Here is a 17,891-nt window from a genome sequence, read left to right as displayed (position 1 = left end):
GCGCTCAGGCTGTGTTCCCTGTCAGGAGAAAGTCATTGTAAAGGAAAGGGAAGGCCTCACCCTCCCCTGACATCCTGTGAGTAGAACATGAGGTTGAGAAAGGGCCTGTGCTAGTGGCAGGCTGACACTGTAGGGCCTGTGCTGGTGGCAGGCTGACACTGTAGGGCCTGTGCTGGTGGCAGGCTGACTGTGGGGCCTGTGCTGGTGGCAGGCTGACTGTAGGTGCTGCTCAGTTATTTGCATTTAAGTAAGTAGCAGTGCTGTGCAGAGTATAAACAACGATGTCTGTTCCCATCCTAGACTCCGGATGTGGACTTCTGGATCATCCCCATTATCCAGGGTTTTGTGCAGATTGAAGAACTTGTGGTTAATTACAACGAGTCCTCAGATGATGACAAGAGCAGCCCAGAGACGCCCCCTCAGGACTCCACTTGTGTAGATGACATTCACCCACGATTTCTAGTGGCTCTTATATCTCGAAGAAGTAGGCACAGAGCAGGTAAGTAAGAGCATGCAAATGAAATGCAGGCAGGAGTGGAGGAGCTGCAGATGTGTGGAAATGCAAATGACAATCATGGCCTTGAAAGCACAGTTAGCTCCGAACTCCAAAGGCTGGGATACAATTAGAGAGGGATTTCTGCAGTGGAGAAACAGGGCAGAGTTAGCAAGTCAGACAGAGCAGTCTGCATGCACATAGACGATAAGGAAGTCACTTGGGATGTGTCTGAGGACAGTGTTCCAACTAAAAGCCTGTGTCACAGTGATAAATCCTTTCAGAGTGCTAACTAGCCCCTTTGGGAAAACCGTTGCCTTTCATTCAAAGGATTCAACTTAGCAGTGCTGGGTACAGCCGTGGTCTTGGTATGTTGTTGTTGCTGATGTTGTTTACCTCTCCGTGTGTGGGCTTCCCAGGTTTTCCTGTAGATAGGTAATTAAGAAGCAGGATCTAATCAGACAGGTTTGTTGAGAGTTTTGCTATGTAGTCCAAGCTGGCCTCGAACTTTATATTCTCTTGCCGCAGCCTGCAGAACATTGAAATATTAAGTGTGTGTTCCAGTACCAAGCCACGCTGAACGTTTTTTTTTATAACTTACTGCATTCTGTTTAATTTTCTTTCAGGAATGCGGTATAAACGAAGAGGAGTGGATAAAAATGGAAATGTTGCGAATTATGTGGAGACTGAGCAGTTAATTCATGTTCATAATCATACCCTGTCATTTATTCAAACTCGAGGCTCTGTGCCGGTCTTTTGGAGCCAGGTTGGGTATCGCTATAATCCAAGACCTCGGCTAGACAAAAGTAAGCTCGCCAGTTATTTGGTTTACAAGTGAAGATTTCGATGAGAATTTTTAAATAAAAAAAATCAGGTGCCAGGGCTGGTGAGATGGCTCAGCGGGTAAGAGCACTGACTGCTCTTCCAAAGGTCATGAGTTCAAATCCCAGCAGCCATATGGTGACTCACAACCATCCATAACGAGATCTGACGCCCTCTTCTGGAGTGTCTGAAGTCAGCTACAGTGTACTTACATATAATAAATAAATAAATCTTAAAAAAAAAACAGGTGCTAGATAGGTATGAATTTGTCTCATTTAAAACAATAACTCTTGGGGCTGGGATGTGACTTTGAGGTATGGTTTCCTGACCAGCCTGCTAGAAGCCCTTTTCAATCCCTGTACTAAAAACTACACAACAAAAGCCACGTCTCCCACTGTGACTGAGGTGAGGTTGTAGCCTCAGGACTGGGTCCTTTCCTGGATGTTGCAGTTTCTCAGCAGGCTGATAAAGCGCCTCACTTCACAGAGTCTGAACTGCTTGCTTTGAAGTTTACCTTCTAGAACATTTAACCCTGGGAAAGAATGACTGTAGCCAGTGTCTGTAGAAGCAGGGAGTGTATTAACTAGACACTAGTGCACAGGAAATCAGTGAGAGATAGGGTTTTTTTAAAAACATTTAAGATTTATTTTCTTAGACTATTTTAACTTTAGTATCAAACTATCATTTTCATTTTTTATTATAAGTCACATAAAACCTTTACTGAAAGGTAGGGTGTGTGTGAGTGTATGCGCGTGTATGCATGTGTGTGTGCCTGTGTGCATTTATAATTTCATAGTTGGTACTTTCAGATATATTTTAGCTCAGTCTAGTTGGAAAAAAGAAATCTTAATTTAAAATGATGGTTAGACAATCTTACATTTAAACGGTTAATGAATTGTTAAAAAGTAAGAATGGGCCCTGCAGTGGTAGTGCATGCCCTTGATCTAGCACTCAGGAGGCAGAGGCCAGTGGATCTCTGGCCTACAGGGTGAGCCCTGGGACAGCCAGTGCAATACAGAGAAACCCTGTCTTGAAAAATAAATAAGAAAGTAAGAATAAAGATGGAGTAGGTGGGGCTGGAGAGGTGGCTCAGTGGTTAAGAACACTGACTGCTCTTTCAGAGGACTTGAGTTCAATTTCCAGCAACCACATGGTGGCTCTCAACCATCTGTAATGGGATCTGATGCCCTCTTCTGGTGTGTCTGAAGACAGCTACAATGTACTCACATATATGAAATAAATCTTAAAAAAAAAAAAAAGATGATAGCGTAGGCACGCGTCTGTCTCAGCACTGGAAGGAGAAATGGATTTTGTATTGCTTCTTTGCAGGTGAGAAGGAAACGGTTGACTGTTTCTGTGCCCATTTTGAAGAACAACTGAAAATTTACAAAAAACAGGTGGGTTTTAGTATGTAGTAAGAACAATTTCCTTACATGTGGAATTCCATGAATACAAAACATGTACCGTTCATAATTAAACAGCCACTTTTAGCGTGAAGATTAAACATGAGTAAGCTAAGAATACTCTCGAGTCAGCTGCTTTAGTTGTTTGGAGAAAATGGAGTAAATGCTGGCAGTTGTCACAGACTAGGATAGGCCTCTCAGGACCTTATGTGCTCACACATGGAGTACAGTTAAATAAGGCAGAGTGGACTGAAACCCTCTTGGTGGAAAACAAGGCCAATAATTTTGATATGAGATTAATATATGAAAATAATGTTCTTGTCTCTTAGGAATGACCAATCTGACTGTATAATGACATGGGAGTCATTTTTTTCCTGGCCAGCCTGGTCTACATAGAGAGTTCCAGTCCAGCTAGCCAGGCAATATGGCGAGACCCTGTCTTAAAGTAAAGGAGAGGAGAAAGATGCTGAGTTCCTGCTTCAGAAATGGCCAGACTCAGTGCTGCATGTCTTCCGTTCTTCCCACACTAGTGTCTAGTTCACGTAGTTTCAGCCAGAGACTCATAGGCAACAGGAAGAAAAAAAATTAGGAAAGAAAAACAATCATTATTTAATAATCATACTCAAAATTTAGATAGTTTTATAATAGATAAAGGCAGGTATTTGCTTTTAAAAATGGAAACTCAAATATTGCTAGCAATAACATAAGTTGGTAAGGCACTTTGAATGTAATTATCAATTAAAATAAAACATGATAATACCTAACTATACTTTTCTTTTTGATACCGACTACACACACACACACACACACACACACGTGTGTGTATATATATATATAGATAGATATATAGATATATATATAATTCTGAGAAAGACTCTTGATCTGAATGTAAAAGGCTAAACATTGACGATTTCAGAAGACAGCATACTGTTTCTAACTTGTGAGTCATGAGCAGGATTTATAAAAGCAGTTTCCTTATCTTTCTTTGTTTCAAATGTAGGATTGTCTATCACATTTTATTAGTCACTTGATAAAGAATAATGCCCAACCAGGAAATAGTGATTTGGGGGCTAGAGGGATGTCTCAGCGATTAAGAGTATGTACGGCTCTGCAGAGGATCTGGGTTTGGTCCCAGCACCCACTCACACAGAAGAGAAGAGAAGAGAAGTGGTGACATGACATGTGTCTTCAGTCCCAGCACTCTGAGCCAGGGGCAGGAGGATCTCTGTGAGTTCGAGGCCACACTGGTCTACAGAGTGAGCTCCAGGACAGCCAGGGCTGCACAGAGAAACCCTATCTCAATAAACAAAACAAACAAAAAATAATTACTTAAAAAAATAAAAGTAATATCTGGGAAGATGGCTCCATAGGTAAAGTATGTGACACACAGATGTGACATAGCCCTGAGTGTGTCTCCAGAGCTCAGGCACAGGGCCATGGTTTGTAATCTCAGGGCTCTTCAAGGAGAGCTTGGGCGTAGAGAGAGGAGAATCCTAGAGCTCTGTAGGCCAGCTTGCTGTAACCAATACAGACACTGCCCCAAACAGGATAGAAGACAAAGGCCTACATCTAAGGTTGACCTCTGACCTCTGCACATGTGCTGTGCTGTGTATTCACCACACAGAGATACATACGTGTACAAAACAACAACGCTGACCATAATGGAAAGGGATTCACTTGATTTTTACTTTACGATTTTTTACTATTTATTATTTCTGGTTATGCACAATAGAAACTCATGCATAAAATTAAATACTTGTAAAAGAGGCATTATGAAGAGAACAAAAGGTAATTCAGAGAGTAGGGGAGGCTGGAGAGGACCCAGGTTCCATCCCTAGAATACATATGGTGGCTCACAACCATGAGTAAGTCCACTTCCGGGGAATCTGACACCTCCTTTTGAGCTCCGAGGGCAGCAGGCACACACATGGTACACTCAGGTACATGTAGACAAAACACACATAAAATAAATCTTTAATAGTTAAGATTTGTCTGTTATCTCACAGCACATTTAAATGTCTTCTAAACCCATTAAAAAGGATGCACAGGACAAAAAAAACTGGACAGAATAATGTAACAAGATTTTAAGTACAAGGATATTTTATAAAGTCAATCCATGAGAGAAGGTGCGTCATCTCATTAATCATCAGGGAAATGCAAATTAAAGCCATGACTCACACACTGGGGAGCTGAGGGGAACCGCTGAGAAGCGTCAAGTCTGGGAAAGGATGCAGAGCAATTAGCACTTAAATAGGAAAACAGGACTACAAGTGTGCTCAGGCACGGGTGCTTATGCAAGGACCTCACTGCAGCATCAGAGCCAGGCAGCTGCTGAGGGCAGCATGAAGGACTGGATGTGGTCAGGAATGATTTGGTCTTATTCTGCATTGAGTTCCTTAATAATGTGTTGATTCGTGTTGATTCATGCATTATTGATATTCCTAATTGTAAGTAGCATTAGAAAGAATAAACCATATTTAAATGCAACACAAATTGTAAAAAGGAGCAATACTGAGGTGTGCACTCCAGGAAATAACCTCTTCCCACACTCGTCCCTGCTCCCCGTTGACGCACGTCAATATCTAGAGGCGGGCACTGAGCAGACACCTCCTGGCCTCCAGCAGGAGCCTGGCAGTGTTCATTTATCTGTGTTATCTGTGTCCTTCTCCTGGGTAATTGCTTTCTGCGATGAGGGGCCCACGGTCAGGGTGACTCATCCGTGTGGCTGCATTGCGCTAGCTCATAATTGGTTTAGGCTGGAGCTGTTTGACAGAAGGTCTGATGTGGGAAAAGCTTCCTGCTCTAATAAAAGATATACCGGAACCCACAGTGCCCCTGAGGCTGCTTTGTCAGGATTTGATGTTAGGGACTTTTGCATCTGTCTCAAGATGGTGAATGAAGCAGTCGGGCGTTTATCCAGTGTGCTGCTGGGGAAGCAATGAGGGAATGGCAGAGGGAAAGGCAGAAAGAATCTGAGTCCTCAGTGGTTTCTGAAGTCACTGCACTCAGCTTTGTGGCTTCTAGGCTTGCCTTGAGATTTGAGTTAGCAATCTATTGTTTGTAGCGAGAGTCACCTGACACCCGCACATTCACAATGGGCTGAAGTCACAAAGAGCTGTGTGCACATACTGTTCTGCTGTAAAGTCTCTGGCTGTTAGCCTTTTCCCCAGAATTCTTAGGCTAGGCAGTGGTGGCACATGCCTTTAATCCCAGCACCTCCGGAGGCAAAGGCTGGCAGAAAAAAGGAAAAGTTCTAAGTTGGGAATGATGGTGTGTATCTATAATCCCAGCACTCAGGAGGAGGCTGTGGAGGTAGTGAAGGGGATTAGCCCAGACTAGGCTATCCGGTAAATTCAAGGCCTGGGCTATATAAGAACTCAGTTTGAAAAAACAAATTGGGTTATAGTGGTGCACACCTTTAGTCCAGCACAAAGTCTAAGTTTGAGGCTGACCTGGCTTATATACCAAGTTCCAGGACAGCCAGGGCTACATAGTGAGACCCTGCCTCAAAAACAAAATAATCCAAAGTGAAGAGCTGGCAAGATGGTCCATCAGGTCAAGCACTTGATGGGCAAGCCTGACCACCCATATGTACATTTTCATCCCTGGCACCCACATAAGGGGGCAGGGTGTGAGAGCAGACCCCATAAAGTTCTCTAACTCTGCTCCCTGCACATGCTTGCTTATACATGTGTCCCCTGAGAGTAAAGACAATTTTAAAAGTCCAAGAATTAGGGCACTTGCTTTTGCAGAATGAATTTGTGAAGGCAAACTTGTTGAATTAAACAGCATAGACACTTAAAGTTGATTTTAGCATTCAGAGATACTGCACCAGAGGCCCTGAAATTCCGCAAACTTGTCCTACCCACCCAACACAAGCAGCAGTAAATTACAGACAGTTTTTAGGGATCACACAGTTTATATTCCCAGTAACAATGCGACCCTGCTGTTGTTTTTTCATGTTCACCAATGCTGACCCTGTTCAGTATTTGAATTTACCTGTCATAGGTTAAAGCCCCTTTCACATCCTAACATTTGCGGTTTACTGCTGATAGGACTGTAGCATCTTGTTCACTGGGGTCTTTTGTATCCATTTTTTCTTATTCTATTTATGCTACTCTATAAAGTGTTGATTTTGTGTGGCAAGTACATTCTCATGAGAGTTCCTTGTCTTGTTTTTTAAAATCTTTGCTGATAATGTCACTTGTACACAGATTTAAATTTTTCCTGTTGTCACATCGGTTCATCTTTGTCTTTTGATTTTTATTTTATGCTTGGGAGGTCATGCTTCCACCTACAGCTGTGGGAAAACAACTACGCTCTTTTGTAGCTCTTTTTTTTTTTTTTAAATAACATTTACGTCATTGATGTATCTAGAGTTTATTTTGTGTTTCATTAAAGAGATGTAGGGAGCTACTGTAAGTCTCTCTTCCTTGTAGACAGTTGTCTCAGGGCCCCTGATGGTCATCTGTGCTTGCTCACAGCAGTGTGCTTAGCTACCTACCCTTCGTGCCTCAGTGAACTCAGGTCTTTGGCCCTCAGCCTTGCTCTCTTCTGTCAGTTGCCTATCTTCAGTTTCACAGTCTTGCTTGCTACATAGACTATATAGAATTGTTCCAGATGGAGGAAATTTCTCTGTGTTTATTGCTTTTCAATGTTTTCTAAATATTTACTTTTTGAGAATATTTACTTTTTTAGAATTAAGTTATCTTTTCCATAAAAAGATCCTGGTTGAATTTTGATTGGGATTGTTGAGGATATAGATTAATTGGAAAGACTTGACATCTTTACAATACTGGACCTTGAGATTCAGCAACATGTGCATATTTATGTCGATTATTTCAGTAGTTTTATGGTAGGTTTTTTTTTTTTTTAACTTATTCTGCCTATTTAAAATACCTACTATTTAGGTTGGGCTCAGCAGTCAAGACCATGAAGGTCCAGAAGGATCCAGGTTCGATTCCCAGCACCCACATACAGCTGTCTGTAACTCAAGTTCCAGGGGCCTCTGATGCCTCTGACCCCCAGGGGTGTACACAGACACACATAGACACACACACACACACACACACACACACACACACAAACTTAAAAATCTTAAAAAAAACCTTTGCTGTTAAAAAAGAAGCATGTTTTATTTTGTGTTTTGGTTGGCTGTTGCAAACTTACAGGACTATTACCATTGATGTTAACAGTTCTCATACAGCTAAATTTATATGACAGATATTTTAATTTTATGGTAAAATTGGTGCTTGAGTGGACTAGTTTCTAACTAAGCACAGCTATATTTGTAAAATGTAATTCCAAATGAATTGTTCCACTGGCCTTCCAGTTCTGAGGTCTGGTTAATATTGCTACTTTCTTGCTCATCCACAGGTTATTGTTAACTTGGTCGACCAGGCCGGAAGGGAGAAGATTATTGGCGATGCTTACCTGAAGCAGGTGCTGCTCTTCAACAACCCCAAGCTCACCTATGTCTCCTTCGATTTCCATGAGCACTGGTAAGGGCGTCCCCGGAGGGAAGCGGCTTAACCTTCTCTGCTCTTTCCCTTCCTCTCTGCTCAGAAGGGAAGGATATGAGGTTTACCTGCTGTTCGTGTCTGTGGCCTTTGCTTTAAGCTGTTTGCCTTTAAGTTGTTGCTGAAGTTTTTACAGTCTTTCTGTTCCAAAATGTATTGGGACACATAATCACAGCTGCTGAAAGCCACAGTTATTCTTCTGACTGTCTTCGTACTGTTAGCAACACCTCTGTCCCCAGGGTAACTCCTAGCCTGCTCTGGTTGGTCAGCAATAGGTGAATCCTGTTGCTGACATCTTTAATTTATGTTTATTCTGAAAGCAGGATCCACTTTGCCGCAATGCTTGTTCTGCCTGTGAATTTGCCTAGGTTGTAAGGAGTTGTGGGAAAGAGGCGTGTGCATGCATTGCTTTGGTGTTTGTACATGTGCTTTCAAGTGCAAACAGGGATAGAATTACCTATACTTATTCTTGTGTTTGTTTGTTTGGTTTTTCGAGACAGGGTTTCTCTGTGTAGCCCTGGCTGTCCTGAAACTCACTCTGTAGACCAGGCTGGCCTCGAACTCAGAAATCCGCCTGCCTCTGCCTCCCGAGTGCTGGAATTAAAGGCGTGTGCCACCAGACCTGGCTTACTTATTCTTTTTAAGAATTTTGAGCTACTTATTAAAGATCCTAAGAAGTTGGCGAGATAGTTGGATGGGTAAAGACATCTGCTATCAAGTTGGACGACCTGTATGGCAGAGAGAACCAACTTTTGAAAGTTGTCCCCTGACTCCACATGTGCACACCATGGCACATGTGCCCCTCACTCCACATGTGCACACCATGGCATGTGTGCCCCTCACTCCACATGTGCACACCATGGCACGTGTGCCTCTCACTCCAAGCCTGCACACACAGAGACTAAGTAAATAAAATGTGATTTAAATATTAAAAAAATATTATCTTAATAAGATTTTTTTTTTTTTTTTTTTTTAGATAAGGTCTCACTATATATCCCTGGCTGGTCTCAAACTCACAGACTTGTCTCTGCCTCTCAGATTCTTCCATTAAAGGTGTGCCCTCCCACACTCAACTTCGGTTGGTTTTGATGGTGCTGGGCATTAAAACCTGAGCACACTAGGCAAATGCTCTACCACCAAGTTACAGCCCCTGGCCCTTTTCTCTTGAGTAAATCAGAATATAATTTTGTTATAATACTAAAGCTGGTTCTTTGCTTTCTGTTTTGGGGAATGGGGTTTAGCCGAGGAATGAAGTTCGAGAATGTTCAAACCCTCACGGATGCCATTCATGACATCATCCTTGACATGAAGTGGTGTTGGTAGGTACTGGACTTAGTTACTTTTCTACAGTTGTGAAGAGACGCTGTGACCAAGGCAACTTATAAAGAAAGCATTTAATTTGAGATTCCTGATTACAGAGAGTTAGAGTCCGTGGCAGGGAGCATGGCAGCAGGTAGGCGTGCATGGCACTGGAGCAGCAGCTGAGAGTGTTCATCTGACTCATAAGCACAAGGCAGAGAGGAGAGGGAGGGAGATGTTAACTGGGAAGAGTGTAGGTTTTTGAAAACTTAAAGCCCATCTAGCGGCACAATTCTTCCAACATAGTCACACCTCCTAGTCCTTCCCAAACAGTTCCACCAACTGGGGAGCAAACTTAAATATATGAGCCTATGGGGCATTCTCATTCAAACCACCACAGTATTTCACAAAAAGTTGTTTTGACTTTTGGTCTGTGAAATCATGTGTTTTCTGACCCGTTTCCTTCCTTTTTGTGGGGGCCACCGTTAGGCAGTGCTGCCTGTGAGCAAGGCCCAGTGTCAGATGGTCGGAAAATGAAGTGCAATGCAGCTGCTGCTCTTGAAGGGCTTGTGTGTTCCTCTCACTCTGTGGCTTCCATTTTGTTTTCCTCCTTTGTCATCCCTCATGTGGGAAGGGAAGCTTAACTATATTCAGACTTCAGGCATTTTGAAAGTAACAGAGAAGGAAAAGATGCCCAGACTCTAGGAGGTAGGCGAAAGAGAAAGAATATGGTCTTAGAGGCCAGGAGAGAACATGCGATTGGATGTGAAGACTGCATGATGGCCTGAGACTAGAGGGCACACGCCCGACTGCACGACTCCTTACCATCCGGTAAAGCCAGCTAGTGTGTCTTCGAGAGGTCCACTTGGAGTTAGAAAGGAAGGGAAGACAAGATGGGGTTTTCAATGTTTATGGCTGTGTGCAACCCCCCTGCCCCGAGAGGGAGGGAAGCCGGTCACTCTCTCAGTCTCTCGTATCTTGGCTTTGAGTTCTTAAATGGGGATAAGAATGCCTCACTGCCAAGTGATTGTAACCATCAGTAAAGTGTGTGGAGCCCTCAGTGCTGTCTGACATTTAAGGATGTTCCTACACAGTTGCCAGGCAGTGCTGCTGCTGCTGTTGCCATAGTTTTAAGAGTTGAATTGAGTTTCTTGAAAACTTTTTTGAAATTGTAAATTAATCCCATGCTTCTTTTGACAAGGGTTGATCAAGCTGGTGTGATATGTAAGCAAGAAGGGATTTTTCGAGTTAACTGCATGGACTGCCTGGATCGCACCAACGTGGTCCAGGCTGCCATAGCACGCGTGGTCATGGAACAACAGGTAATCTGGAGTCCTTTTGATTTCAAATATTGATGTGTAAGTAAATAGTGAAACATCTTCTCAAAGTCCAAATATTTTGTGGAAATTTTTTTAGCATGTAAATATCTTGTTACATAAAAACCCGAGAAATGTAACTTAGAAGTCAGTAGATGTGGTAGCATTTTCTTACATATTCCACCTGCGAATATTTTAAATCTGTTGGGGGTTTCATGGGTTTATTTCCCATTGTTCTCTGAATTTCAAACCTGCCCTTCTGTATTTTGGGCTGGGAGTCTGCACAATGAATTTCTGTTAGCCTGCCCTGGCACTGTGAGGTAGGGATGGGGCTGCAGGGGGGTGGGAATTAGAGGACACTGCTACCAAGGATGGAAAGCCACAATGCCCTTTGCCTGTTGCACCCCTGTTAGTAGATGGCTCAATGGTCCCTTCCCCTGTCCCCAGCTCTGTGGGTGGCGGCTGCTGCTCCCTCCCCTTGCTTGTTTGTTATCTCAGTGCTCCACTGTAGGTCTTTCAGATTTCTGACACCTGCTAAACAACTTCCTGAGCCACAGTCCAAGGTGGAGACTCATAATGTCGGTTTGGCTTGCTTCCCTGCCCCCACAGAGCCTGTGACTATTCTTGAAGGACTTCGTTCTGTCTTTTGAAGTCTTATTTAGTCAGTAAGGCTTTTGAATGTAAGCTCTGTCTTCACCAGGTGGAAGGTGTTGACTCTAAGAGACCTCCTCAGACCTGAGTCTTAACAACTTTAATGCAGGGTGGTTGTGGTGGTTGTGGTTGTGATAAGTAAATGAGATAATTCACGTTAAAAAACAAAACCCAAACAAACAAGCTCCCCTGCCCCCAACCCTTGAACCCTGCCCTGGCACATGGTTATGATTCTGCCCCCAACCCTTGAACCCTGCCCTGGCACATGGTTATGATTCTGCCCCCAACCCTTGAGCCCCGCCCTGGCACATGGTTATGATTCTGCCCCCAACCCTTGAGCCCCGCCCTGGCACATGGTTATGATTCTGCCCCCAACCCTTGAGCCCCGCCCTGGCACATGGTTATGATTCTGCCCCCAACCCTTGAGCCCCGCCCTGGCACATGGTTATGATTCTGCCCCCAACCCTTGAACCCTGCCCTGGCACATGGTTATGATTCTGCCCCCAACCCTTGAGCCCTGCCCTGGCACATGGTTATGATTCTGCCCCCAACCCTTGAACCCTGCCCTGGCACATGGTTATGATTCTGCCCCCAACCCTTGACCCCGCCCTGGCACATGGTTATGATTCTGTCCCCAACCCTTGAGCCCCGCCCTGGCACATGGTTATGATTCTGCCCCCAACCCTTGAGCCCTGCCCTGGCACATGGTTATGATTCTGCCCCCAACCCTTGAGCCCTGCCCTGGCACATGGTTATGATTCTGCCCCCAACCCTTGAGCCCTGCCCTGGCACATGGTTATGATTCTGCCCCCAACCCTTGAACCCTGCCCTGGCACATGGTTATGATTCTGCCCCCAACCCTTGAGCCCCGCCCTGGCACATGGTTATGATTCTGCCCCCAACCCTTGAGCCCTGCCCTGGCACATGGTTATGATTCTGCCCCCAACCCTTGAACCCTGCCCTGGCACATGGTTATGATTCTGCCCCCAACCCTTGAACCCTGCCCTGGCACATGGTTATGATTCTGCCCCCAACCCTTGAGCCCTGCCCTGGCACATGGTTATGATTCTGCCCCCAACCCTTGAGCCCCACCCTGGCACATGGTTATGATTCTCGGAGCACTTATTACTCACCTACTGCTCACGGTTGTTTCTTTGTGTCGTTCGGTATTTGTTTCCACTTCTTAGGCAAATTTAAAATAGGCAAAATATAGTATTATTGGTCTATATGTTAAAAAAAACCACTGTAAATATTACATTTATTCAGCTATAGTAATTGATAGCAGTATTTCTTTATTTAATAATAATTGTTTTTGAAACAGGACTCATTATATATCCCTGCCTCCACCCACCTGTGTCTTGTGAGTGATGGGACCAAAGGTGTGCGTCTCCACATCTGGCAGTGCTGTATCGTTAAAAACATGTCTGAGCTGGGCATGCTGGTACACTTCTGTCTTCTCAGCACTCATGAGCCCGAGTCAAGAGGGTCTGGAACTCTAGGCTAGCCTTGGCTACATAGCAAGACTCTGTCTCAGGCATAAAGGCTGAGGGAACCAGTGGGATGGCTCAGTGGGTAAAGCACTTGCCACCAAACCTGAAACCCTGAATTGCTCCTGGGACACAGGCGGTAGGAGGAGAAGTGACCTTTGAAAGCTGTTCTCAGCCTGCAGTTAAAGAAAGGAAACTGGAGAACACCTCTTTTAGACAAGGGTCCCAAATTATGTCAGCTTTCCCTCTTTTTCTATAATACACAGTTAATGCTATGGTTTCTCATATAGTATTTACCCACTAATGTGTTTATTTTAGCTTAAAAAACTAGGTGTGATGCCCCCAGAGCAGCCACTACCTGTGAAATGTAATCGGACCTACCAGATAATGTGGGCTAACAACGGTGACTCCATCAGCAGGCAGTATGCTGGGACTGCTGCTCTAAAGGTAACTGTTTGTAGCAGGCACCGTGGGTCATTCTATCTAGGATCAAAACAAGCTCTCTCTCTCTCTCTCTCTCTCTCTCTCTCTCTCTCTCTCTCTGTCTCTCTCTCTCTCAAGTGTGTGTGTGTGTGTGTATGATTTATCTCTGGAATGTCTGGCTATGACAGGAGTCTGCTGTTAGGTCAGGTATAGGTGGCCTGTGTGGACCTGGCCTGAGCAGGAGGGCTCTGTCTCTGGAGAAGGTTGCTCTTTTTGAGGAGGTCCCATTTTGCTTTATCTTCTAGTTGTTCAAGGGAATCTGGAAATACTAAGTTCTATGTGCATTTATTTTTATTTTGAGACAGGGTCTTCTCTTACTATGTAGCCCTGGCTGTCATAGAATTCACTATGTAGGCCTAGCTGTCCTCAGACTCACAGAGATCCTCCTATTTCTGCCTCCCTGAGCACCACCATACCTGGCTGTGCATCCATTTTAAAACTGTATACAAACAAAACATGTTTGCTAGGACCTGACCTGTCTGGGGATACTTTTGTCTTCTCTGAGTTTGACTCTTAAGCCTGCCTCTTACTCAGTGTAACCTTGGGCAGTCATTTATCCACTTTGTTCCACTAGTTGTTCAGTGGAAGTACCAGGCCTTCTGTGACAGATAGTTATAGGCTATAAGGGCTGGGACTATTTCCTGACACTGAGTGTGTGCTAAAGGAACAATTTATTAGTTTTTTTGTTGTTATAAATTAAGTTTTTTGGAGAGCTCACAAAGCCTCATAGAAACTTAAATGTAAATACAGTCCTGGTAACAAATTCTCAATTTATGGGCACTCTTTATGGACAGTTGGAATTGGTTGAGTCAGTTTAAATTAGGTTTACGTTGATTTCCTTTCAAGATGCTATTTGACCAGGGGCTATATCTCTTCTAACAAAGTGTAGCTTGGTTGGTGGAGCACTTGCTCGGCATGTGTGAGGCCTGGAGCTGATTCCCAGCAAAACCCAAACCAAACAAAATAAGTGGTACCAAGGCTCAGAAGACATCAGCTTCTCTGGGTTTTGGTTGAGTAATAAATATAAAAAACTTGTTTTGTTTTTACAACAGGGCCTCTGTATAGGCAATATTGGCACTGTACATCTTCAGTTAGAATTACTGCTGTGAACCATCTCATCTGGCTTAGAGTCTGTCTGTGTGTCTCTGTGAGTTTATGTGAATCACATACATTTAGATACCTGAGGAAGCCGAGGGATGTCAGCTCCCCTGGTACTGGAGTTACAGGCATGTATGAGCCATGTGATGCTGGTGTTACAGGCATGTGTGAGCCATGTGATGCTGGAGTTACAGGCATGTATGAGCCATGTGATGCTGGAGTTACAGGCATGTGTGAGCCATGTGATGCTGGATTTACAGGCATGTATGAGCCATGTGATGCTGGAGTTACAGGCATGTATGAGCCATGTGATGCTGGAGTTACAGGCAAGTGTGAGCCATGTGATGCTGCAGTTGGAAACTGAACCCAGGCCCTCTGCAAGAGCAGCCAGTCCTCTTAATTACTGAGCCATCTCCCCAGCCCCACAAAAATATTCTTTGTTTTTTTGAGACAGGGTGTAGCCCTGTCAGTCCTGGAATTCAGGCTGGCTTCAAACTCAGAGATCCGCCTGATTGCCTCCTGAATGCTGGAATTAAAGGTGTGCGCTACCACTGCCTGGCTCAAAACTTTTTTTTTTAATAATTAAGGAAAATAAGCTCTATAAATCCAAACACTATCTCATTTTCTTCCTCTGAGTTATTTAGAGTCCACATGCATGGTTTTCTATTTGTACATGTTGCTGAACTAAGACTCTGAAAGTGGCCAGCTTGTTGGTAATATTTTTCCTAAATTTCCTGGGTTATGTGTCCTAAAACTTGCTGTGAAGAAACAACACCATGATCAAAGGCAATTCTTATAAAAAGAAGTATTTATTGGGGGCTGGCTGATGATTTCAGAGACGTTAGTGTGCTATCATTATGATGTGGGGAGCTTTTGAAAGCAGAGTATGGCAGTGTATGCCTGGAATCCTAGCTCTCGGGATGTGGAGGCAGGAGGATTGAGAGTTCAAGATCATTCATGGCTACAGAGTAAGGCCAGTCGAGGTTACACGTGACTGTCTCAAATCCTTTTCTGTCCCCTCACTTTTTTCTTTGAATATTATAAATATGAGCCTTGAAAAATCTTTTTATCTTTTTGGTGTTTGTTATATAATTGGTTTGGACTTAGAAATCTCAGAAATTCTACAAGTTGCTAGGAATAGTTTTGTCCTAAAGGGGCGTCTAACTGAAGGCTTGATGCCATCAGTAAATATTACATATAGCTATAGACAAGCTTAGAGTTAAATACTAGTACATATTTTATTTAACTACAATACTTAGGACTTTTTAAATTTGTAATTTGGAAGCCTGTGGAGTTCTTGTCTTGAACTGAAAGTCCCAAATGAGTTTTGAGACCATTCTTACATTAGAATACATTTCCACAATTACCTTTTCTTTGATAGGGTGACTTTACAAGAACAGGAGAAAGGAAGTTGGCAGGAGTTATGAAAGATGGCGTTAACTCGGCAAATAGGTACTACCTCAGTCGGTTCAAGGACGCCTACAGGCAAGCCGTCATAGGTAAGGAGCAGGAGGGCCCGCGTTCCTTCTGTGAGCGGTAGTTTACAGAATTCTGCTTCTTGCATTTATCATGCTTTATAATGTACTTGTGTTTCTAATATATTAAATTCACATTTTCACAAGCTTAGCATTTGACAAATGTTTTTGGCTGGAGCAACAAAGGAACATATAATTACATATGTATTAGTCAGTTGTTACTCAAGTGATTGAAAAGCAGGATTGAGGCTGCTAGTGTGTGGGATGCAGTACCCAACCCAGCCTGCTCATTTGTTCTCTGGTGGCTCAAGCCATGTAATTATAGGATTTTCTTTTCCTGTTGGTCATTTATCATACAAATACACCATTCTTTTCCATAATCATGATTTAGCAGGAATTACTAATTATCCTAACCAACTCACTAATTTTTAGAAGAGGAAGCAGAAGGTAGACTGCCCATACAATTCCTACATTAACATGTTTATTTAATTTTCAAGAAAAAGTTATTTTAGGATTAAAGTGAAAGTAGAATGTTCTGGATTAGAAACAAATATGACATAGATGATCTGTGGTCCCTAAGAATATTTTTAAAAATCTGTTTCTTTCACCTGATTATTTTTGAACATGTAAAATAACCCTAGCCACACTCTAGGTAGGAATTGGAGAAATCTAATGTAGGGAGGTACATTCAGAACTGGGTTGTAATTCAGTTTTGGAGTACTTACCTAGCAAATTCGAGACCCTGGGTTTAATCTCCATCAATAAAGCAGAAGGTTTGATTCATTTGTCAGAAATAAGAATTACGTAGTATAAGTAGAGTCTTGGATGTTTTAAAACAGGATCTCAGCCCTATATTGCTGGCTGACCTGGAACTGGCTACATAGACCAAGCTGATCTCACACTCAGAGATTAACCTGTCTGTCTCTTGAGTTCCAGGACTGAAGGTGTGCACCACATCTGGCTGAGATTCAGAGTTTAGTAGGATATTTAAAGGGAAAAAAGATGACTTGATTCCACTCGCTAATGGACCTATTTACTCACGTCACTGAGCACCTGGGTTCTGTGCCTGTCTCCGTTCAGTTATCTGATTGTCTTAGTCGGATGTTCCGTCTCCTCAGGGTTGAGGGAGAGGCCAGCAGCAGTAGAAGCTCATTGAGTCTGTGAGGCCAGTGGTCAGCAGATCTTCTTTCCCATAAGCTGCCTCAGATCTCAGTGTCTAAAAGGCCTGCATAAGGAATGGATTCAGCGGTTTTTACAGCTTTAGCTGCATACCCCATAGGGAGGAAGTTAGCTCATCTATTAAGATTTTTGCTTGTTTTAAGATTGGATATGCTTTGTATTGCTGAGCTGTTAGGAGTTCTTTGTGTATTAAGTATGCATCCCCCGCCCCCCCAAGATGAACAGTTGTAAATATTCTCATGTATTTTTGTGGACTTTTTCACTTTCTTGATAATGAATTTTGAAATGCAATTTGTTTTTCTATCTGAAAAACTCAAATTCCATTAAGAATTGGCAGACATAAGAGAGTCTTGGATTCACTTTAAGATCTTTTGCATTGAGCTTTTCCCCTGGTTTCTATCAAATCCACACTAACTAAGGGTGCACTCCGAGCAGTCCCGAGCCAGCCCCTCATTAGCAGGTAGACAGAATCTTCCGTTGAGGATTGGGTGGTATGCATGATACCAATCGAGCTGGCTTCTTAGGAGACCCAGAAGGCCAGTTCCTTCGTCATCAGGTCCAGCCTAGAATCTGCATCAGGTCCATGCCGACTGTTGGCCTCACCTGCAGCCATGAGCAGTGCTCTCCTTTGCAGGATGTGTGAGCAGAGGGTGGGCTACTGCCAGG

General features: G+C 43.4%; 1 protein-coding gene across 4 annotated transcripts in view; it reads left to right on the top strand.

Moving 5' to 3' along the window:
• Inpp5f (inositol polyphosphate-5-phosphatase F) overlaps window positions 1–17,891 on the top strand; it is an 87,914-nt gene that overhangs the window by 58,144 nt on the left and 11,879 nt on the right. For all 4 annotated transcript variants that reach the window (XM_021166953.2, XM_029480074.2, XM_085841269.1 and 1 more), the window contains 8 exons: window positions 301–499; window positions 1,120–1,299; window positions 2,645–2,712; window positions 8,095–8,219; window positions 9,479–9,556; window positions 10,738–10,858; window positions 13,309–13,437; window positions 15,953–16,070. In XM_021166953.2, coding sequence (XP_021022612.1) covers window positions 301–499; window positions 1,120–1,299; window positions 2,645–2,712; window positions 8,095–8,219; window positions 9,479–9,556; window positions 10,738–10,858; window positions 13,309–13,437; window positions 15,953–16,070 — 1,018 coding nt within the window. The remainder of the gene's footprint in view (window positions 1–300; window positions 500–1,119; window positions 1,300–2,644; window positions 2,713–8,094; window positions 8,220–9,478; window positions 9,557–10,737; window positions 10,859–13,308; window positions 13,438–15,952; window positions 16,071–17,891) is intronic.

This window comes from Mus caroli, unplaced genomic scaffold (assembly GCF_978045245.1).
Source record: "Mus caroli unplaced genomic scaffold, Mus_caroli_1 scaffold_8, whole genome shotgun sequence".
In the NCBI taxonomy this organism is placed as follows: Eukaryota; Metazoa; Chordata; class Mammalia; order Rodentia; family Muridae; genus Mus; species Mus caroli.
The sequence above is the reverse complement of the archived record's forward strand: the minus strand, read 5'-3'. Positions and strand labels throughout refer to the sequence as shown.